The following is a 25226-nucleotide window of genomic DNA, read 5'->3' on the forward strand; positions in this document are numbered from 1 at the left end:
GTCCGAGATGCATTTTTTGCCTCCCCTTTTTGGGTTCTCTTACAGAGCTCTGTGCTTACCCCTACTGCATCATTATTTGTCTATTCTTACCCTAGATGCTGAGGCCTATCCCCAGTTGGTGCAAGGCACACAGCCAGTTCTTAATGAGGGTTTCTCCAAAGAATGGTTAAAATTCAATTTGGGAGGCGGGGCAAGATGGCAGACTGGTGAGCTGTATGTTTTAGTTACTCCTCCAGGAAAGTAGGTAGAAAGCCAGGAACTGCGTGGACTGGACACCACAGAGCAATCTGACTTTGGGCATACTTCATACAACACTCATGAAAACGTGGAACTGCTGAGATCAGCGAAATCTGTAAGTTTTTGCAGCCAGGGGACCCGCGCCCCTCCCTGCCAGGCTCAGTCCCGTGGGAGGAGGGGCTGTCAGCTCCAGGAAGGAGAAGGGAGAACTGCAGTGGCAGCCCTTATCGGAAACTCATTCTGCTGATCCAAACTCCAACCATAGATAGACTGAGACCAGACACCAGAGAATCTGAGAGCAGCCAGCCCAGCAGAGAGGAGACAGGCATAGAAAAAAAACAACACGAAAAACTCCAAAATAAAAGAGGAGGATTTTTGGAGTTCTGGTGAACATAGAAGGGGGAAGGTCAGAGCCCAGGCCCTAGCTCAGGCCCTGAGGCGCATATGCAAATCCCGAAGAAAAGCTGATGTCTCTGCCCTGTGGACCTTTCCTTAATGGCCCTGGTTGCTTTGTCTCTTAGCATTTCAATAACCCATTAGATCTCTGAGGAGGGCCCTTTTTTTTTCTTTCTTTTTTTTTTTAATCCTTTTTTCTTTTTCTAAAACAATTACTCTAAGAAGCCCAATACAGAAAGCTTCAAAGACCTGCAATTTGGGCAGGTCAAGTCAAGAGCGGAACTAGGAGAGCTCTGAGACAAAATGCAATAATCCAGTGGCTGAGAAAATTCACTAAACACCACAACTTCCCAAGAAAAGGGGGGTGTCCGCTCACAGCCATCATCCTGGTGGACAGGAAACACTCCTGCCCATCGCCAGCCCCATAGCCCAGAACTGCCCCAGACAACCCAGTGTGACGGAAGTGCTTCAAATAACAGGCACACACCACAAAACTGGGCGTGGACATTAGCCTTCCCTGCAACCTCAGCTGATTGTCCCAGAGTTGGGAAGGTAGAGCAGTGTGAATTAACAAAGCCCCATTCAGCCATCATTTCAGCAGACTGGGAGCCTCCCTACACAGCCCAGCAGCCCAGAACTGCCCTGGGGGGACGGCACTCACCTGTGACATAGCACAGTCATCCCTCAACAGAGGACCAGGGGGTGCACGGCCTGGAAGAGGGGCCCACTTGCAAGTCTCAGGAGCCATACGCCAATACCAAGGACTTGTGGGTCAGTGGCAGAGACAAACTGTGGCAGGACTGAACTGAAGGATCAGACTATTGCAGCAGCCTTAAAACTCTAGGATCACCAGGGAGATTTGATTGTTAGAGCCACCCCCCCCTCCCTGACTGCCCAGAAACACGCCCCATATACAGGGCAGGCAACACCAACTACACACGCAAGCTTGGTACACTAATTGGACCCCACAAGACTCACTCCCCCACTCACCAAAAAGGCTAAGCAGGGGAGAACTGGCTTGTGGAGAACAGGTGGCTCGTGGACGCCACCTGCTGGTTAGTTAGAGAAAGTGTACTCCACGAAGCTGTAGATCTGATAAATTAGAGATAAGGACTTCAATTGGTCTACAGATCCTAAAAGAACCCTATCAAGTTCAGCAAATGCCACGAGGCCAAAAACAACAGAAAATTATAAAGCATATGAAAAAACCAGACGATATGGATAACCCAAGCCCAAGCACCCAAATCAAAAGATCAGAAGAGACACAGCACCTAAAGCAGCTACTCAAAGAACTAAAGATGAACAATGAGACCATAGTACGGGAGACAAAGGAAATCAAGAAGACTCTAGAAGAGCATAAAGAAGACATTGCAAGACTAAAAAAAAAATGGATGATCTTATGGAAATTAAAGAAACTGTTGACCAAATTAAAAAGATTCTGGACACTCATAGTACAAGACTAGAGGAAGCTGAACAACGAATCAGTGACCTCGAAGATGACAGAATGGAAAATGAAAGCACAAAAGAAAGAATGGGGAAAAAATTGAAAAAATCGAAATGGACCTCAGGGATATGATAGATAATATGAAACGTCCAAATATAAGACTCATTGGTGTCCCAGAAGGGGAAGAAAAGGGTAAAGGTCTAGGAAGAGTATTCAAAGAAACTGTTGGGGAAAACTTCCCAAATCTTCTAAACAACATAAATACACAAATCATAAATGGTCAGCGAACCCCAAATAGAATAAATCCGAATAAACCCACTCCGAGACATATACTGATCACACTGTCAAACACAGAAGAGAAGAAGCAAGTTCTGAAAGCAGCAAGAGAAAAGCAATTCACCACATACAAAGGAAACAGCATAAGACTAAGTAGTGACTACTCAGCAGCCACCATGGAGGCAAGAAGGCAGTGGCACGATATATTTAAAATCCTGAGTGAGAAAAATTTCCAGCCAAGAATACTTTATCCAGCAAAGCTCTCCTTCAAATTTGAGGGAGAGCTTAAATTTTTCACAGACAAACAAATGCTGAGAGAATTTGCTAACAAGAGACCTGCCCTACTGGAGATACTAAAGGGAGCCCTACAGACAGAGAAACAAAGAAAGGACAGAGAGACTTGGAGAAAGGTTCAGTACTAAAGAGATTCGGTATGGGTACAATAAAGGATATTAATAGACAGAGGGGGAAAAATATGACAAACATAAACCAAAGGATAAGATGGCTGATTCAAGAAATGCCTTCACGGTTATAACGTTGAATGTTAATGGATTAAACTCCCCAATTAAAAGATATAGATTCGCAGAATGGATCAAAAAAAATGAACCATCAATTTGTTGCATACAAGAGACTCATCTTAGACACAGGGACACAAAGAAACTGAAAGTGAAAGGATGGAAAAAATTGTTTCATGCAAGCTACATCCAAAAAAAAGCAGGTGTAGCAATATTAATCTCAGATAAAATAGACTTCAAATGCAGGGATGTTTTGAGAGACAAAGAAGGCCACTACATACTAATAAAAGGGGCAATTCAGCAAGTAGAAATAACAATCGTAAATGTCTATGCACCCAATCAAGGTGCCACAAAATACATGAGAGAAACACTGGCAAAACTAAAGGAAGCAATTGATGCTTCCACAATAATTGTGGGAGACTTCAACACATAACTCTCTTCTATAGATAGATCAACCAGACAGAAGACCAATCAGGAAATTGAAAACCTAAACAATCTGATAAATGAATTAGATTTAACAGACATATACAGGACATTACATCCCAAATCACCAGGATACACATACTTTTCTAGTGCTCATGGAACTTTCTCCAGAATAGATCATATGCTGGGACATAAAACAAGCCTCAATAAATTTAAAAAGATTGAAATTATTCAAAGCACATTCTCTGACCACAATGGAATACAATTAGAAGTCAATAATCATCAGAGACTTAGAAAATTCACAAATACCTGGAGGTTAAACAACACACTCCTAAACAATCAGTGGGTTAAAGAAGAAATAGCAAGAGAAATTGCTAAATATATAGAGACGAATGAAAATGAGAACACAACATACCAAGACCTATGGGATGCAGCAAAAGCAGTGCTAAGGGGGAAATTTATAGCACTAAACGCATATATTAAAAAGGAAGAAAGAGCCAAAATCAAAGAACTAATGGATCAACTGAAGAAGCTAGAAAATGAACAGCAAACCAATCCTAAACCAAATACAAGAAAAGAAATAACAAGGATTAAAGCAGAAATAAATGACATAGAGAACAAAAAAACAATAGAGAGGATAAATATCACCAAAAGTTGGTTCTTTGAGAAGATCAACAAGATTGACAAGCCCCTAGCTAGACTGACAAAATCAAAAAGAGAGAAGACCCATATAAACAAAATAATGAATGAAAAAGGTGACATAACTGCAGATCCTGAAGAAATTAAAAAAATTATAAGAGGATACTATGAACAACTGTATGGCAACAAACTGGATAATGTAGAGGAAATGGACAATTTCCTGGAAACATATGAACAACCTAGACTGACCAGAGAAGAAACAGAAGACCTCAACCAACCCATCACAAGCAAAGAGATCCAATCAGTCATCAAAAATCTTCCCACAAATAAATGCCCAGGGCCAGATGGCTTCACAGGGGAATTCTACCAAACTTTCCAGAAAGAACTGACACCAATCTTACTCAAACTCTTTCAAAACATTGAAGAAAATGGAACACTACCTAACTCATTCTATGAAGCTAACATCAATCTAATACCAAAACCAGGCAAAGATGCTACAAAAAAGGAAAACTACCGGCCAATCTCCCTAATGAATATAGATGCAAAAATCCTCAACAAAATACTTGCAAATCGAATCCAAAGACACATTAAAAAAATCATACACCATGACCAAGTGGGGTTTATTCCAGGCATGCAAGGATGGTTCAACATAAGAAAATCAATCAATGTATTACAACACATTAACAAGTCAAAAGGGAAAAATCAAATGATCATCTCAATAGATGCTGAAAAAGCATTTGATAAAATCCAACATCTGTTTTTGATAAAAACACTTCAAAAGGTAGGAATTGAAGGAAACTTCCTCAACATGATAAAGAGCATATATGAAAAACCCACAGCCAGCATAGTACTCAATGGTGAGAGACTGAGAGCCTTCCCTCTAAGATCAGGAACAAGACAAGGATGCCCGCTGTCACCACTGTTATTCAACATTGTGCTGGAAGTGCTAGCCAGGGCAATCCGGCAAGACAAAGAAATAAAAGGCATCCAAATTGGAAAAGAAGAAGTAAAACTGTCATTGTTTGCAGATGATATGATCTTATATCTAGAAAACCCTGAGAAATCGACGATACAGCTACTAGAGCTAATAAACAAATTTAGCAAAGTTGTGGGATACAAGGTTAATGCACATAAGTCAGTAATGTTTCTATATGCTAGAAATGAACAAACTGAAGAGACACTCAAGAAAAGGCTACCATTTTCAATAGCAACTAAAAAAATCAAGTACCTAGGAATAAACTTAACCAAAGATGTAAAAGACCTATACAAAGAAAACTACATAACTCTACTAAAAGAAATAGAAGGGGACCTTAAAAGATGGAAAAATATTCCATGTTCATAGACAGGAAGACTAAATGTCATTAAGATGTCAATTCTACCCAAACTCATCTACAGATTCAATGCAATCCCAATCAAAATTCCAACAACCTACTTTGCAGACTTGGAAAAGCTAGTTATCAAATTTATTTGGAAAGGGAAGATGCCTCGAATTGCTAAAGACACTCTAAAAAAGAAAAACGAAGTGGGAGGACTTACACTCCCTGACTTTGAAGCTTATTATAAAGCCACAGTTGCCAAAACAGCATGGTACTGGCACAAAGATAGACATATAGATCAATGGAATCGAATTGAGAATTCAGAGATAGACCCTCAGATCTATGGCCGACTGATCTTTGATAAGTCCCCCAAAGTCACTGAACTGAGTCATAATGGTCTTTTCAACAAATGGGGCTGGGAGAGTTGGATATCCATATCCAAAAGAATGAAAGAGGACCCCTACCTCACCCCCTACACAAAAATTAACTCAAAATGGACCAAAGATCTCAATATAAAAGAAAGTACCATAAAACTCCTAGAAGATAATGTAGGAAAACATCTTCAAGACCTTGTATTAGGTGGCCACTTCCTAGACTTTACACCCAAAGCACAAGCAACAAAAGAGAAAATAGATAAATGGGAACTCCTCAAGCTTAGAAGTTTCTGCACCTCCAAGGAATTTCTCAAAAAGGTAAAGAGGCAGCCAACTCAATGGGAAAAAATTTTTGGAAACCATGTATCTGATAAAAGACTGATATCTTGCATATATAAAGAAATCCTACAACTCAGTGACGATAGTACAGTCGGCCCAATTATAAAATGGGCAAAAGATATGAAAAGACAGTTCTCTGAAGAGGAAATACAAATGGCCAAGAAACACATGAAAAAATGTTCAGCTTCACTAGCTATTAGAGAGATGCAAATTAAGACCACAATGAGATACCATCTAACACCGGTTAGAATGGCTGCCATTAAACAAACAGGAAACTACAAATGCTGGAGGGGATGTGGAGAAATTGGAACTCTTATTCATTGTTGGTGGGACTGTATAATGGTTCAGCCACTCTGGAAGTCAGTCTGGCAGTTCCTTAGAAAACTAGATATAGAGTTACCATTCGATCCAGCGATTGCACTTCTCGGTATATACCCGGAAGATCGGAAAGCAGTGACACGAACAGATATCCGCACGCCAATGTTCATAGCAGCATTATTCACAATTGCCAAGAGATGGAAACAACCCAAATGTCCTTCAACAGATGAGTGGATAAATAAAATGTGGTATATACACACGATGGAATACTACGCGGCAGTAAGAAGGAACGATCTCGTGAAACATATGACAACATGGATAAACCTTGAGGACATAATGCTGAGCGAAATAAGCCAGGCACAAAAAGAGAAATATTATATGCTACCACTAATGTGAACTTTGAAAAATGTAAAACAAATGGTTTATAATGTAGAATGTAGGGGAACTAGCAATAGAGAGCAATTAAGGAAAGGGGAACAATAATCCAAGAAGAACAGATAAGCTATTTAACGTTCTGGGGATGCCCAGGAATGACTATGGTCTGTTAATTTCTGATGGATATAGTAGGAGCAAGTTCACAGAAATGTTGCTATATTAGGTAACTTTCTTGGGGTAAAGTAGGAACATGTTGGAAGTTAAGCAATTATCTTAGGTTAGTTGTCTTTTTCTTACTCCCTTGTTATGGTCTCTTTGAAATGTTCTTTTATTGTATGTTTGTTTTCTTTTTAACTTTTTTTTTTCATACAGTTGATTTAAAAAAGAAGGGAAAGTTAAAAAAAAAAAAAAAAAGAAAAGAAAAACAAGGAAAAAAAAGATGTAGTGCCCCCTTGAGGATCCTGTGGAGAATGCAGGGGTATTCGCCTACCCCACCTCCATGGTTGCTAACATGACCACAGACATAGGGGACTGGTGGTTTGATGGGTTGAGCCCTCTACCACAGGTTTTACCCTTGGGAAGACGGTTGCTGCAAAGGAGAGGCTAGGCCTCCCTATGGTTGTGCCTAAGAGCCTCCTCCTGAATGCCTCTTTGTTGCTCAGATGTGGCCCTGTCTCTCTAGCTAAGCCAACTTGAAAGGTGAAATCACTGCCCTCCCCCCTACGTGGGATCAGACACCCAGGGGAGTGAATCTCCCTGGCAACGTGGAATACGACTCCCGGGGAGGAATGTAGACCTGGCATCGTGGGACGGAGAACATCTTCTTGACCAAAAGGGGGATGTGAAAGGAAATGAAATAAGCTTCAGTGGCAGAGAGATTCCAAAAGGAGCCGAGAGTTCACTCTGGTGGGCACTCTTACGCACACTTTAGACAACCCTTTTTAGGTTCTAAAGAAACGGGGTAGCTGGTGGTGGATACCTGAAACTATCAAACTACAACCCAGAACCCATGAATCTCGAAGACAGCTGTATAAAAATGTAGCTTATGAGGGTTGACAATGGGATTGGGAAAGCCGTAAGGACCACACTCCACTTTGTCTAGTTTATGGATGGATGAGTAGAAAAACAGGGGAAGGAAACAAACAAAGGTACCCAGTGTTCTTTTTTACTTCAATTGCTCTTTTTCACTCTAATTATTATTATTGTTATTTTTGTGTGTGTGCTAATGAAGGTGCCAGGGATTTATTTGGGTGATGAATGTACCACTATGTAATGGTACTGTAAACAATCGAAAGTACGATTTGTTTTGTATGACTGCGTGGTATGTGAATATATCTCAATAAAATGAAGATTAAAAAAAAAAAAATTCAATTTGCCTGGCTGGGAGGCTCAGACTACTCGTCCATAGTCCTGTTTGCTTTGCTTTCCTCTGTACAAATGGCTTTACCCAGAGAGGAAGGGCGAGCTCCTCAGGAACCCTTTTCCAGATTCCCTCCAGACCCCAAAGGACTCTCCCCTAGAGACCCTTAAATTTTCTGTTTAGCATTGCCTTGGACGTCTGTTTCTTTTCCATGATGTGCCTTTGGTGAAGTAGTAAATGCTTGATTGCAGGAACTGGATGTTAAGATAAACTTCATTTCATACTCAACAAATACAAATCAGTGCCCAGCATGCTTCAAGCATGTGGGAAAACACCAAGATGAATAAGACATGCCCCCTTCCCTTACAGGTGAGCACAGACAGACAGGTAAGAGAGAGAGGCATGCAGATAACGTTTAACTGAGTTCACTGTAATTAGGGTATAAGCCTATTCTATTGGGGAATTCCATTTGAGAAATCACTACAGTTGGGAACCACCCAACATGCTTTAGCCTATAGGAAAATATGCCTAAGAGCTAAGCAAATTAGAACAGACAGAGAATCTGACAGAAAACCTGATCTCCTACATCCACAGAACCAGGTTGGGTGCCCTGAACAAATCTCCGAGTACCCTGTACTTCATCTTCAACCACTTACTGCCCTTGTAATTACCTGGCAAGTGTCTGACTTCCTTCCCCAGATCTAAATTCCATGGAGCTCTCCACAAGGAGGTCTCACTCACCATGTGTCCCCAGACCCTAACACAGTGCCTGGGTCACTTCAGTAAAAATTTGTGGAGTGGAAGGATGAAAAGATGTGCAAACATGAAAGACTTTTAATAAGAAATTAAAATTAAAATTAACTTGCAAAGCATTAATAATGTACTTCTTCAAGCTCTCACTCCTATATTATCACCAGAACCTTTTAAAGATGGGATAGGAGAAACAATATTGCTAACCACTAGACCTGCCAGATCATAACTTACTGGTATATCTCCAGGTGACACCAAGTTAATCTTCAATTCAGTTTCCTATCCCTCTCTCCCCCAAGCCTCCTTTTTCCATTCAGTGACTTCACTTTCAATTTCCCTCCAGGTTCAAAGTAGGACAGAACTGATGCTTTTCCCTGCCACTGTTGTATAAATGTGTACATCATGTTCCATGGTTAGGAGGAAAGCAAATTTACACCATGAGATCAACCAAAAGTAATAGGTTCATCTGTCTCGTTCTGGCCCCCCCTATATTACACAGCCTTGAATACTCCTGATTCCCTAACAAAACCATCTTTATCCTTGGCTTTTGTAATGCTGATGTCTGAGGAAATGCTCCAGCCTCTGTGATTATGATAATCATGTGAGAAAGTTCCTGAACAGACTAATGTATACTTGGTAACCTTAGTAATATTATGGGGATTTTTTTCCCCTTTTGAATACCAGAGATTTGTTTTATTTAGTAAGCTAGTTCTTCTGAAATCTGACTCCTTTATACCTTTTTTCAAGTGAACTCCTTTTTTTTACTAAAAGCTTGTTTCTTCTCACAAAGACCTTGCCCCCCCCCCCCCCCCCCCCGCGGCTACCCGCCGACCCCAGATTATGGAATGGGTTGTGGGCAGGGGTGGGGGTGGGGTGGGGTGGGGGGGAGCACTGAGTCCTCACAAGAGTCCCAGACTGTAGCAGGAGGTAAGGTGTGGATTCTCCACTGATGTGGGCATTTAGCAGAAAAGCACTGACTGGTCATTTGTGATTCCAGCACTAGACAGGAAATTATACTGGATGGCTTTTAAAATCCTTTCCTTTCCAATACCAAGATTTCGTTTGTCTAAATGGAGAGTTCCAAGCAAATACTGTGTTCACGCATTCATTCAAGTGTTTACTGAGCACCTACTATATGCTGGACACCATGGGAAGCTCTGGGGATACAAGGGAGAATAAGACAGAAGTGGCCTCTGTTCTCATAAACATATAGTCTAGTAGAGCCAATAGATATTAATCAAATATTCATTAATCATTATAAAATCACAGCTGCAATAAGTGCAGTAAAGGGCAGGCATGGAAGCCAATAATTAGGGGATCTGACCCACTCAGAAAGGTTAGGGAGGCTTTCCTGAGAAACCGCCTCTGCTCTAGCCTGGAAAGATACAGAAATAAATTGCCCAGTACTCAATCAAGCTATAGAATTCAAATCTTCCAAAGCGTGTAGATTCACTAACATCCACCTGAGAACATTGTAAAGGGATGGTTGGAAGCATTCGCCAACAAGGAAACTGGTGGGTGGAAATGAACTTTATGTTAGAAGTTCAATTAAATAGATTCAGCTGCCTTCATTCTCAGACATGGAGACTCATGGCTATGCAGCATGAGTTTTAGAATGTCATTCTCAGGAAGGAATACTACAGAACAATTATCTTTTTTTGTTTTCAAAGAGAGAGAAAAAGGACTTGTGCAGATTATTCTCATGATGCATTCTCTCTTTGGACATAAAAGATATAAAAGGGAAGAAAAAAACAGTTGGCACTTAGTAGTTGCTGAATGGGTAAATAAATAAATAAATGTGGACAAATTTTAACAAGGACAGTCTAAAGTTTATTACTTTGGTTCAAAGAAATCAATTCCACAAATATAACATGGGGATTGTTTCTTAACAAATGCTCATGAGTGAAATCTTTAAGGGGCTTAATTATCTACAAACTTATATGGACTAAGCAGTATTATGAAATGTCCCAAAAGGTAACATAAATGAAAGCTATATCAAGAAAGTACAGTGTGCAAATCACTAGAAATAATCATTCCATCCTACTCTTCACTTGTCCTGGAGGACCTGGGCTCGGTTTGGGGCATGACCTTCTAAGAAGGACATTGGTTAACTAGGAAATACCTAGAAACATGGTCTATAAACCATGGGAAGTGAGGAATGACTGGAGAAACTAAAGACAGTTATCCTGGAGTAGAAAGGAGAGTACCTGAGTGCGCCTTTAAGTATCTGAAGTGCTGCCATGTGAGAGAGGAGCAACTTGTGCTCCTACTAGACTCCGAGGCCCTGACCCATTTTGCCCAATGCTTCATTATACAAGTCTCTGAGGTCAGATGTTACTGGAGGTACCACCAAAAAGTAAAAAAAGATATCATGGCTAACTATGTTTGGGCAAAACTGTACTAACAGGATTCCTTACAGGAGAATATTTTGGAAAAATTCAAAAGCTAATATTATTGTTAATAACCAGGACAGACAGAGAGGCGTATCCCAAGTTTCCCAAACTTCCATGACCCCAGAACCTGCTCATGGAGCTAGTATTCTTCCCAATATCCTTGGAAATGTGCTCCTAGACTTCTCCGTTATACTGGTCTTTCCCTAGGCTCAGCACTGATATAGGCCAATGGGGCAGGTAACCAAAGGTGTAGACATGGTACCTGCCTTTAAAGACATCTTCATCTAGAAAGAAGAAAGAATGATATCAAACCTTGACTGGAGAGCACTGAAGGAAATCTCATGGGAGAAAACCACCTTACAGGTTCATTAGACATTTATTGAGTATCCTGTGGAGTAACGTGGCATTATCCATATTATATGAAGTACTTCAGGACTAAGCAGTAGCCATGTAATCTATGACCAAAGACTTAGACTCCTGAGAAATTGTTTAGCCTTCTTTGTGGATACAGGTCAACCCTAAGACTCATCCATCTTTCTTAATACACTCTGATTCTATCAAGTCAATTCATTGCCAGGGAGCATTACCATTTCCTCAACAATATTAAATTGCTTAGCACTTTGTAAATATTGGCCTCAAATTTGCCAGCTCATTCTACCCACTCTACCCAGACTTGCAGAAAGTAAATGAAATCAGCATTCTTTTCTGCTTAAACTAGCATGAATTACAACTCAATTGCAAGGCTATATAATGCTTGTTTTGAACTTTGATTTTAAATTTTTTTTTTTATTTTTTGCTAAAAGGTAGCAGTAGAGTATTGAAGGACCAAGAAGGTCTTTTGCATCCTTTCACTACAAAATATTGGGCAGAGACAGAATAGGAGAAAAGTTATGGCCACTGAAGTACTTTACAACCCACCACATAAGGAAAAGTCATGGCCATGCCCAATTTCTTTAGAAAAGAGATTGATGTAGGTAGGATGGATAGTAGGAAAGATCATGAAGGAGGTGGGACATAAGGCCAATATTTGGGCAGGCACAGAGGAGGCACAGAGGAGGACAGAAAGCATGGAAAGTAGGGTGTAAGGGTCTTGGGTCACCCCCAGAGCACACCATATTCCACTTTTTTACTATACTACAATTTATATATACACCCTCATGGACAAGAGCATATTTTTAATTTCTTGATCACGTAGCAACTTAGTTCCACCCTAAGAGTCTAGTCTCCCTTCATTTAGCTTTGATAAATCATGACATGTTGCTATAGAAAACTTGAGCCTTTTAAAGAGAAAGATTTAATGCTGTGCTGAAACCTCCCCTTAAATAAAAACGAAAAACTGACTCCACCATATTTCTTCCCAGAAATGAAAACATTTATAAAGGTTTCCTTGATCACTTGAGGGGAGAAAAACATGTTTATCACTCTGTTTAATCCCTATGGACTCAATGACCATGCCGCTGAGGAGGCCCCCAAACCTCCTGCCTTAGTAGATGTGATCCTCTGAATGTAAAATTAGCCTTTCTGGCTGAATGTGCTCAGGGCTTTTCAAATGTGTACACTTCATTAGGGTTGTTATAAATAAATTGTGTCTTGATTTAGGACACATCAGCTACAGTTGCTATTTCAGTGCTGCCTTAGCAGTCTAGGCTTTCACTGCAAGAAGTGTTTACATGCAAGAAAATGTTAGCACAGGAATGCACACTTACCAGTCCCGAAGCTTTCCTCCCCACAAAGGGACAGTTTGCTTGCATCCATCAAATTCCCAAAAAACTTCCAGCCAGTTGGGGTCTCATACAAAGCAATCTTTGTAGCATTAGCCACCCTTCAAAGGCATGAAATCAAAGTTACATCACAGCAGGACTGTTAGCATAGCTATGTGAGGGATGGAAAATAGCAACCGTTATTGTAATCAAGGGTCCCATTTAGCATTGCTTAGAGGTATACATAATTCTAAGATTTGTGGAAAGCCATAAGAAAGAACTTGTGCACAATGGGCTATTATAGGTGGATTCGGGGGAGAAGGGAGAAGAGGAAGAAGAAAGAATTAATTCAGATTACTGAGTTTACTATTTTAGAAGAAACAACTAGCAAAATGTGCACATCTGTTTTTTTTTTTTTTAGCCTATTTAAACCTGTGTGTTGTGGAGACAGACTGCCTCTATAACCATTTAATAAGAACTAAAGAATAATGTTTTAATGCACTTGAAATATTAAGAGTCATAGAATATTAGTCCGAGAGGTTAGTATTTCACAGAGAAAGAAACTGGGCCCCTAATGCTATATGATCAGCCCAAGGTCACACAGCCAGGCTGACCAACTGCTCTTTTCATTTCTCCAGGAGTACTCACAGGGTAAGTTCCCAAGGGGTCCCCCATTTGCACTGGCTTCACCCCCACTGATCAGTGGTCCCCTTCCCTCTCCAACAAACCTTTTACTTCTCCCCATATATCTTTAGACTATTTAAAACCTTTTTTGAGGTACTTTTTTTTTTTAAGATTACATTCTCTTTGAATAAAAAAAATTATCTGATAAGTTTTATTCAGTGTTTTAGTAAGATTTGCTTTCCAAAATGCTTGCCTTATTCCTAGCAAAGCAATGTCATGTTTGGATTCTAACATCTTAGGAAAATTAAATCTATGATTTTGAAAACTGTACAATAAATCTTTATCTGGCTAATGAAGTTGAGATTCTATATGTGGATTATAAATTTTTCCAAAAATTGGAATTAAGCCATTCTTGGATGACACAGAATCTATTTAAAGAGGCAATAGGTCTAATGTGCAATAGCATGGCCACAAGCAGCTCATGACTTCAGATGGAGGCAGGAGCCTGGCTTCTAATTCCAGCTCTGATTGGGCTGTGGGATCCTGATTGGACAAGACTGCTCTCTCTGCCCTTTGGTTGCCTCTACTGTAAAATGTGGATTGCTGTGAGGATCAGTTGAGTTGGTAAATGTAAAAACACTGTATAAAATTACAAACTACTATACAGGTATTAGCCATTATTTTCTTATTAGCTGAAATGAAGTCAGCACTAATTCTGTAGAAACCCACAGGAAACTACTCATAGCTTAGGGGTTCAGAGGAGACCCTGGGTTCAAATACTGACTCCATCCTTTACTAGCTGGGTGACCCTTGGCAAGTTACTCACCTTCTTTGTCCTTTTCTTTTCACCTACAAAATGGAGCTATTAATGGCATTTATCTCTGGAGTTGGTCTGAGAATTAAATATCTTAAAACATGTAAAGTACTTAGCGTCTGGCACAAGGTGATGCTCAATAAATACTAGCTATTATTATAAAAGCCTAGATATATACCTTCTGCCTTCCTCCCTGGGCTTGACCTTCTATTCATTCATTTTTTCTTTCTTTATCCTTTCATTCAGCAAACATTTACTGGGTACCTGGCATTTTCTGATTACTATTTATCCTGGTCCTCATTTGTTATTATTTTTATTTTTCAATAGTTTTAGAAGTGGCCTCATAAGCCACCTTAAAGCTTTTGTACAATGAAGTAATATGTAATAAATATACAAATAAGCAAATCGGATATGTCAGCTATTCATTGTCATTGGTTTCTCTCATTCTTATAAAAGCTGAAGGTAATTTTTCTTTTTACCTACTTGAGCTTTCTGTGTATTTAGATTCTGGACAAATGAAAATTTACTGTGTTTGTATATGCATGGGCATCCAATGAGGGTGGGTGAAGAAAATTTCTGTGAAAGTTCTTTGGAAACACTGAAATTACTTAAACTTGCTCTTTCACCCAAATTCTATGCATACTGCTAAAGGAAAGTGATCCTCTAGAATGTTGCCCTTGGTGCCAATGGAAGTGCCTCCATCCATCCATCCAGTTATTCATTAAAAAAAAAAACTATATATATGTATATATACTTATATACGTGTGCATGCGAGTGTGTGTATGTATGCATGTATGTCCTAATATGTGCCAAGCATTGTGGTCAGGCAGAGTTTAGAATGGTGAATAATAGCATTTTTTCCCTGTATTATCACTGTAGACACTTATAGTCTAACAGAGGAGAGAGTCAATTAAACAGGCTATCAGAACACAGTACAGTAAATGCTGGGATGGAGGAAGTATGGGATGCTATGGGAGCACAGAGGACATCTAATCCAGAAAACGCTTCATCTACTTCCTCAAACAATAACTATTTACGTAGCACACACTTTGCATCAGATGCCTAAGCTGAAAGAGGGGGTGGGTGGGGTGTCCCAGCACAGTGTAGAGCATGGTGAAGCCCAGGATGGTCAGAGACAAGGAGGGCCAAGGGAATGGATAGACCTACCGGTCCAGGGCACCACTCGTGGGCATGCTGCGTGCAAAGCCGTGGACCCCAGTTTGCTGGAAATATGGAATGCTGAAGATGTTGGCAGCAATGACAGCCACAGAGTCTGAAGGGTTCACAAAGAAACCATGCTTGCCCAGAATCATGTTCCGATCCTTTGGGAGAAAGGGGATTAAAAGGAAGTCCTTTTAGTCAAACTGCTGGAAAAAAAAGGAACTCTTTTATGTAGAGGCTTTATAAATTTAAAACTATAAAATTAAAAACAGGTAACATTTATTCATTTTGGGTCTGAAACACTGGATTTTATTTTTAATGGATCTGCACAGTACTACCAGGCCAAAGTCACCTCTGTGCCCGAGTTAAAACTGGTTTCAATTAAAGTGCAAGCTCAAGCTCCTTTTGAGCCAAACACTTTCTTCCTCCAGAAGCCAGCTAACTTTAACCTGCTTAGGCCTCGTCCAAACTCTGGAACCAATCACCTTTCTCCCAGAGGAGAAGAGAGAAGGCACTGAGAGAGGAAATGTTAGCTGTTTACACAGTTTGGTAGGTCTACCAGGCATCGTTTGAAGAACAAAGGCAGACTTCTTCAAGGAAGAACTTCTAAATCATGGCACCTCCATTTGGTGCTGCTCCCAACAAAATATGCTGCCACCTTCACTGCTTCCTTGGTGCCTGGTACATAGTGGGTACTCAATGAACTGAGAGTATTTTGATATGAGAAAAATTATTTTTCAGGAAATAATGGATTCTAGCTGATGTTAAAGAACAATAACAACAATAAAAAGCTGTTTTCACTATGTAAACATATAGAGCACCTACTATCTGTCAGACACCAAAGCCACAACCTGAATTAGACAGTCTTTTCCTTTTCTGTTACATATTCACCAATGTAAATAAGAGAGCTTGTCTGTAAGAAAAAAAAATTAACTGTAGAGAGAGGATAAAGTTAATTTTTTCATTATACTCTTCATAGACTATAAAATTAGAGTTGAATCATTCAACCAATGTGAATGAAGGACAGGGTATATTAGAAGACCAAAATTCTTTCTTGAAAATTGAATAAGTAGCCAGCCAGGCTGAGAGCAGAATCTTATCTTAGAACAGCTATCTAGAACCCAACCAGTTAATGAAGCACCAGTCATTACATCATGACTGGGACCTAATCATCCTGCCACTCTTAGCAAACATGAATGTCTGAATTAAACACAGAGGTTACGTTTCAAGGACTCTTGTTTCTGTTCAAGAGGGTCTTCTGATAATTTAGTTCTGCCCCCAGTTGCAATGAGGGATCCTGGGTCTGGCATTGTCCTGGGGGTTTTTCTCCAACTGCAGGATCTGCTTGGCCTGTATCAGAGATCACTTAAAGGCAGTTGTACGCACCCCATCACCATCAAAGGCAGCCCCAAAATCATGCTCTCCTGTCTTCATGGTCTCCACCAGGTCAGCTGCATAGGTGAGGTTGGGGTCAGGATGGTGGCCTCCAAAGTCCTCCAGGGGAACGCAATTAACTGCTGAGTTTGCAGGGGCACCGAGTTCTTCGCAGAGGATCTTCTTCACATACGGTCCCACAACTATGTAAAGCACCAAATGAATGTACGAAGAATTAGAAAATAAATCTTATTAAAGAATGTGAGGCTAGGGGGGCAAAGCAGAGGTATCCTAGAGAGGAGAATGGTGTGAGCAACGATGCGAATGTGCACACTGCAGTCAGGGGCTAGTGGTCAGAAAGAGGATTGTAACTGGAGTAGAAGGTCCACAAAAGGAAATAATCAGAGATTAGGTTGAAATGGTGGAGGCCAGTTCATGGGGAAAAGAATGGGGAAACAGAAGGGAGCTAACCATTATGGAGGACATACCTACTACACACCTGTGCTAGGTGCTTCTCAAATCCTTTCTCTTTCAATCCTTCAAACAAAGCTTAGTGCTTAAGAGCCTGGACTCTGGAATCAGAGTGCCTGGGTTCAAATCCCAGCTCTGCTAATTATTGGCTCTACAACTTTGGGTAAGTTATTTAATCTCTCTGCCATCTGAAATTTCTCCATCTGAAAAATGAGGATAATAATTGTAGCTTAGGTTGATATGAAGATTAAATGAGTTAATAGATATCAAGCACTTAGAAGAGTATCTGGCAAATATGTTATAAATGCTTGCATTATGATTATCATCTCCTTTATAGATAAGAAACTAAGATTCTGAAATTAAGACATTTGCCTAAATTTACACAGCTAATAAGAGTGGGGGCTGGGATTTAAAATCCTTACTACATCAAGCTGTCTGACAAACTGGTTAAAAACAAACACACAAAACCCAGTAACAAACAAGCCAGAAACAAAACAAAACAAAACAAAACAACACAACAAAACAGAAAAACTAGTCACATCCTTTTATGGAGACATTTTGTATAATGACCAAGAAAATTCACTTCTAAAATGCTGCTATATGCTTGCATCAAGGAAGGTATTGACCCCGTACACACCACAGAGGTGAGAGCAGTGTAGAATGAGTGTCTCCTATCAGGTGCCACTATAAGAGCTGGGGCCCTTAGGGACACAGACACAGGCATTAGAGGAACAACCAAAAGGCCTGGAGAAAACATGTCTACTTTATGACCAGCTTCTCCTACCCAGTATCCCACCACAAGCCCCATTCTCATGCCAGCCAAGGCTTTTCCTCATTCCCGTGATGTGACATCAATTTTTAAGCTTTCATGTTTTTGCTATATCTGTTGCCTTAGCAGGAATGACTTGCACTTAATTTTCTATCATTCTAGATCTTTCTCTCAAAAAATTGAAAACCCCGGTCAAATCATGCCTTCTTGCATGCCTCAATGAGAATACTTGACATTTTTCTATAATCCTCCTTTTCCTGGCCGTGCAGTGGATGGTTGTTTACCCACCTACAGCTTCGTAGGCTCTTTGAAGGAAGTTCTCTGCCCAGTATACATAGTGGATAATCAATGCATGTCTGTTGAATGGTTTGATATGACAGGATGGTTTCTGTATGAATAAGGAAGTAGACCCATTCTGTGTGAGTCCAGAGGGCAAGAGAGGACCCAAGGAGAAAAGTTCCAGGGATGAAGACTGCAGCCCACTAGAAGGTTTCCTAACAGTGGCTTTGTGGTATAACAAGATGCCCTGAATAGCGTTACCAAAAGGGTCCAGGCACAGGCAGAAAGTATCTCTCAACCAGGAAGGAAGTTAGATTCCAACACCAGAGAGAATCCTTGCCTCTCAAAGATTCTAAAATTATTAACACACACACACACACACACACACACACACACACACACACACAACCTATGTTCCCAGGAATTCCTATATTCCTACATGTGCTGAACCCAATGGTTCTGGTTCACAATTACCACTGCCATCTCTACTGACCTGGCCACACAACCCACAGAGGAAGTAGTGGGGAGACACACATCCTGCTGTACCTCAATTTAATCCTCAGCTTGTTCTAGCCCCCTTCTGAAAAGGAGCATGTGGGGGCAGGGGAGTGGAGGCATGGGGCTCAGGAGAGTGTTCACCCTTGGAAATAGATGGGATGTTCAGGAAGAACAGAAGGAATCTTCTGAGGGGGAAGGAGAGTCCACAACAGTTGCATGTTACTCAAAACCTACTTCCTAATGCTTAATGTGGAACCGCTGACCTCCAGGCTAACGTACCATGACGAAAGTCTTGAATATGTTTGCTGTATACAATCAGATTTTTACCTGTGTGACTAAAACTCTGAAATGATTGCAGAAATAACTGTTTAAAAAAACTGTTAAGAAGAGAGACTTGGGAAAAGACTTGTCAAAGTGCCATGATTTGCGTATCAGAGATCAGCTTCATGACATGAAGAAACGGGAATTGAAGAGAAATGGCCCCATACCTCCATGCATGGCATCTATACGGATCTTTAGTCGGTTTGGGCCAGAAAGCAGCTCTTTCAGGGCATTGAAATCAAAGATGTTTCTCAGCATCGCTGCATAAGCTTCCACCGAATCCACAATTTCCACTGTGAGAACAATCAATGTTAAAAGTCAGAAGGGCTGAACACATTTAGAAATATTATACTCTGAAATGATTATGCTGCTGTAAACCTGCAATAGCTATTTCATAAGGACAATTATTGAGCAGCTCCAATGTGCCAGAGTGTTAACATGATATCTTCCTCAATACTAACAATTGTTCTGAGAGGTAAATGTTATTAGTCCTATTTTATGGATGAGAAAACTCAAGGTCTGAGAAGTTACGTAACTTACCCACACAGCTGGAATGGGGCACAGAGGCTATTTCTGACTGAGCTTTGTCTGACTATAATCTGTGTTATGCTGCCATATTGCTTACCTATCTATCTCCATGAGAACTGTATTTTAGGGTCACGGATAACAGAAAACATAGTGCCTTTTTCCAGCTCTATTGCCGTCAAGAAATGGTAAAAAGCACGAAAAAATTTTTTACTGAAATCAGTTTTCACATGCACTGCTAAATTTAGGAATAAAACAAATATAGGAAATTATTGTTGTTGTTATTGTTGGATTTCAGGGATCTAAATATTTGGAAAGTTTAAGAAATTCCCCACTGGTGTTTTTTGAACCTCAAGAACATCTTTAAGATGTACCAAAGTGTCACTACATCTTTGTAATGATGCAATTGTCAGTTCTCGTTGGGTAGGTTCAAACAAAACATGCATTCCACAGAGATGCAGTCCAGAGGAAAGAATACATACCAGGACAAAGTCAAAATGCAAGTCACATGGCCAAACATCTCATTTTCATTTTATTAATATGAAGGATTTATAAACATTTATTCCTTCAATTATTTTAATATTTGGAACTCAACAATAAAACGTTAACCACAACTGCCTATGCGGTGTTCACTCTGGCCAAAAAAAATCACCTTGTCTAATTTTACTAACTGTTAGGGCAGGAAAAAAAAAAATCAAAGCCCAAGCTTCAGAATCATTCACAACTGAATTTGAATCCAGGTTTTACCACTTACTGACTGTGTTAACTTTTATCCTGTTCCTTAACCTCTCTGAGCCTTTGTATCCGTATCTGGAAAACCTGTGCTGCCTTCACAGGGCTATTCTGAGAATAAAATCAGATAATGCATGTAAAGAGCTTGGCACAAAACAAGAGTTCAATAAATGTTAGCTATTAATGTAATCTTAGAGACCTTCTAATCAAGGCCATATGTTTCAGAGGTATGGAAACTGAGGCCCAAAGAGTTGGAAAGATTTACCCAAGGTCGTACAGCCGATCACTGGCAGGTCTCTAGCCTCCCAGCCCCAATTCCAGACCTGCTAATTAATGTATGCAAAGCTTAGTGACCACAATCTTTCCAAACATGCAGACCCACTTTATTAGTACCTTTAAAGGCAAATTGCTCAAGTTAGAAATGGCAGTGGGCCAGAGGGGGAGAGAAAGTAAACATGCCTGTGAAGGGTTTGAACTTGTTTTCCAGGTCAAACTGCTGTTTTCCCAGAACTCCAAGGTCTACTTTCAGGTCAGGGCAAATTGCGTATTCTTCAATTGTCTTGCTGATTTGGAAAATTTTATCAGTTATCACTTCCGGAGCAGGACCTGGGAATGAACAGCAAACAGTGGGTCATTTTCTGCTGCTGACAAGAATACACAAAGAATACAAAGCTCATCAGTTCCTTTTCACTATTCTGTCCACCATTTCATCATCCAGGCAGTGAAGTAGGAGGATTTTTTTAAAAAAAGAAAACAGCATGTTTGATGATCATATGTGCAAGGCTCCCCACATTCAGGTACAACAGAATGAGAACTATCTTGATTTCACCCAAAGGAAATGAAGAATCCCCTTGCTAAGGGTCAGGACCAGAACCCTGGCCTCACAAGCACTCAGTTATTGGTGTATCCTGCTGAATGTAAAACTGTTCTCAAAATGACAAGCAGACTCACCTCCGTTAGAAATATTGAATTTGATTCCAAAATCTCCATTGGGCCCTCCTGGGTTGTGGCTGGCTGTCAGAATGATCCCACCAATGGCTTTGATCTTTCTAATGATGCAGGAAACCGCAGGGGTGGAGAGGATTCCATTCTGCCCAATGACCAAGCGACCAATCTGGGAGAAGAAATCCAGAACACATACTTTAACATCAATAAATACACAGAGCTACCCCACAGAAACACCAGCACAACACGCAGGTGGACAAAGAAAAATCCTATTGGACCAGAAAACATTTTTTTCTATGAACATGTACAGCTTGGATGGTTTCCACTGTATTACTAAAGTAGAATCAAATTGTTGAACAGAGCCATTCCTTCAGACAGTTTTTCGAAGATTTAGAACAGTGCGCTCTGGTGGTGATAAAAGGCTCTGGCAAGAAAATATATGATATTCAAAGCACAGCTTTTCCAGACCAGGTTCATAATTTTGATACATTGAAAAATTGTGTGAAAATTCACATTTTTATCCTATAATTATCCTTTCAACCTACTTTGGGAAGAAGGATATAGCTTAACTAGTTAAGGGGATTTTACCTAAATGGAAGGCTTTTATTAAATAAATTTTTTTCCATGCAAAAAAAAAAGGTGAAATTTATATGAAGGATACTATAAAATTCATGTCATCAATTTGTCTTTCCAGTTAAGTTTGCATTTTCATATAGTGCGTTTCTTCAAAGCAGGACATACCTACCCATGTTTGAGTGTACACAGATTACCTTGTGGGACTAAGGCAAAGAATGCTGAGAGTTATGGCTGAGGAAACCAGCTAGAACCACCGATAGGAAAGTGATGCAGGTGATACTTTTGCTGCATTCTTAACTCACCTTCCCAAATCTCACACAGATGAAGTTAGCACAGCTCCTAACTTCCTTTGCTAAAATGACAGTAATTTATATCTGTTTCAACATGACCCATGTTGGAAAAGAAGGAAGATATTCTGTCAGTTCCTCCAACATACTGCTATAAAAGGATTTATGAAATGGGAGGATGTGCCCTCTCTCCCTTCTCCTACTGAGAGAAGAAAGGGAAAGGAATATTCTCAAATTTTCCTTTTTTTTTTGGTCCCACCCAAGATAAATATGGTTGAAGAAGTGAGTTGATAGAGGAAGATGGGTTTCTAATGCTGAAATGCCAATGAGATACCTGGACTCCCTGGGAAAGCTTTCCTGGGGCTATTATCTTTGCCATCCTCCTATAGGTCACAGAAAACATGACTATCCTATAATTTAAACTCTCACTACCAGTCACCTGCCAGGAAGCAGTTGGTTCACTTCAGTCACCTCCTGGCTCTCATATATATATATACTGCCGAACAATTTTTGTTGTAGCTGCGCTATTTTTTCTGTCCTACTTCTCCAATGAAATGGTAATGGCCAGGGTAGGTGCTGTAGTTAGCTTCTTATACAGACTACAGGAACCTGCAGATGGTATGGAATCAATATTAATGATTACTACTGAGCTGCAGAGTGCTTTCTACATCCTATAGCACTTTTGATCCATTCTTGCATTTGTACCTTCCAAGTTTCATCATATGGATGAGGAAACTGATGTCCAGAGTTGTCACGATCCTTCCCATTCATTCATTCTTTCATTCATCTAATAGCAATAATAACAAATATTTATGGGAAGGTGCTATGTCAGGCACTGGAGTAGAAGACATGACAATGTCACATGGCAAATTAGTGACCATAATGGGGAAAAGCCTTGAAATCTCCTGACAGTGCAGTCGGAATGGTGACATCTCACCCTTCCAGCAGTTTCCAGGTATAAATAAAAGCCTATGGTTGGGTAGTTCCAGAATTTCTAAAGGAGGGGCATGAGGGAGGCAGTTTAATCAGCCAGAGTAGCTGGCAGAATTATCTGGTAATTGTATCTGCACATCAAGCACACAGACTTTTACTTAGGTTTTGTATGTACTTAGTGTGGAAGGGGAGACTAATGAATATGAAGCTATGCCTCCCCCCAAGTTGTCCCTGAATTCTGCTATTTCTTCTGATGAGATCTGCAGCCTTTAGTGGTCCCAGACGGAAGGGTTTATAACATATAACAAGGGATAAGATAAAGAAGGAAAGTCAAGTAATAGAAGCAAGGGAGGTCCAGGGTAGCTTCTCTTTCTTTTTGAGTCCAGGAAGAGGTACCTTTGGCCAAAGTACTTCAGCTCCAGAGAATACTCTTTCCTCAACCTGATATTGAAGAGATATTACTCTATCACCCTCATTCCCCTAAAGATGCCTGAACACTGTGACAGCTCTTGACTCAATCTCCCCTACGTTCCCACCTATACCTCCCTTCTCCTAACCTGGCTGAATCTATCCCACCTACTCAGGCCCATCTACATCTTGCTAAATTGTTCACATCTTGCTAAATTGTAGTTCTATGTTCCTCCTCTACTCAAAAACTTTCCCTGGCTCCCAAGTGCCTAATCAAGTGCAAATTAGAGATAATGCCCTCAGCCTGGCACCCAGAGCACATCATCATACAGCCCCTCCAGGCTTTCCTCCTCTCCCATTACTCCCGTCCAAGTAACTCATGTCATGCCACAAGACTGGATATCTCACTGTCCCCCAATATAAATATTTATTTATAAATTTTAATTTTCCATTTTAATTGGAAATAGGGTCTGATGTTTTCTTGCGTTCCATAAAAAACTAAGTTCCATTTTCTCTGTATTGCTGGTCATACCCATGGGTTCTTCTCTCATTTCTAAACTTACATCTAACAGCTCTAGGGGCTGAATGCAATATCAGTATTCTATATGGAGCCTCATCAATGTCTTATTTTGTGCATTAAAGTTTCCTGTAAATGCAAACAGCTCTACACAAACGAGAACAAAGAGAAACTCCTAATGAAGGAAGATTATATCCTATATTCCCTAAGTGCACCAGATAAAGATGTACTAAAGAGAAAAAAAATGATCTCCATTTAGTTCACTAGGCTGAAAAGTACTCCAGGAATCTGCTCCTGCATCCAAGGGGGTACTGGCAAAAGTGAGGAAAGAACATTAACTTCTACCAAAATCTGAGGAATCCTTCCTTTAGGTTTCCTCCCTGATGGCCTGTCTTCAAGTTGTGATAGGTGTACCTCCCACAAGGGGTGTTAAAATAGTCACAATTTAGGATACGTTAGAAAAAGAAGAAATCAAACCACATTGGATTTGTTAGGTTTCATCAGGTTAAAGTACTTTATCAGCCTACTAAATATTTTAAGTCAGTCAGTTGGGTAGCATGACTGCTTTAAATGCAATAAGCAATGCCCTTGAAAAGACCTGAAAATACTGCTTGGGCTGCTGCAACTCTGACAAATAGGCAGTTACCATATTTAGTCAATTATTATCACCTCAATGTATTATTTAGCAAAGCTTCAGACTGTAAATCTGAGCAAGTCTATAGGATCTGCCCGAATTACACATTCTCACCACCTCTTCCACATCCTTCAGTTCCACACAAAAATGAAATGAAGCCAAATATATCACAGCAAAGGGGACAGTGTACCAGATCCATTCACCAGTCTAGATATATGCAGAGAAATAATATTCCATTTGCTCCTTCTCAAAAGATTAAAAGCATCTTAATACCATTCCCTTTGCAGCTCTCCTTAAAGATGAAATTTATGGCATGTCACATTTTATCTTAAAAATGTGTATGCTTCATAATAATTTCATATTTGAGTGCTTTATCAGCAGTTTTTACATGAGAGGCATTCAGATTCTGAAACTGAGTATCAAAAGAAAGCTTGCATTATAAACACTAGGATCTACAAACACTTAAATTTGGTTTGGTAGAGCATTTTTGTTTTTTTGTTTGT

General features: G+C 40.1%; 1 protein-coding gene across 3 annotated transcripts in view; it reads right to left on the reverse strand.

The window, feature by feature from the left end:
- PGM1 (phosphoglucomutase 1) overlaps window positions 1–25226 on the reverse strand; it is a 79857-nt gene that overhangs the window by 20204 nt on the left and 34427 nt on the right. For all 3 annotated transcript variants that reach the window (XM_037827021.1, XM_037827020.1, XM_037827022.1), the window contains exons 2-7: window positions 21375–21537; window positions 20883–21029; window positions 19334–19459; window positions 16841–17031; window positions 15461–15615; window positions 12862–12977 (exon numbers count right to left, since the gene is read on the reverse strand). In XM_037827021.1, the coding sequence (XP_037682949.1) occupies window positions 12862–12977; window positions 15461–15615; window positions 16841–17031; window positions 19334–19459; window positions 20883–21029; window positions 21375–21537 (898 nt within the window). The remainder of the gene's footprint in view (window positions 1–12861; window positions 12978–15460; window positions 15616–16840; window positions 17032–19333; window positions 19460–20882; window positions 21030–21374; window positions 21538–25226) is intronic.

This window comes from Choloepus didactylus, chromosome 2, assembly GCF_015220235.1.
Source record: "Choloepus didactylus isolate mChoDid1 chromosome 2, mChoDid1.pri, whole genome shotgun sequence".
Lineage (NCBI taxonomy): Eukaryota > Metazoa > Chordata > Mammalia > Pilosa > Megalonychidae > Choloepus > Choloepus didactylus.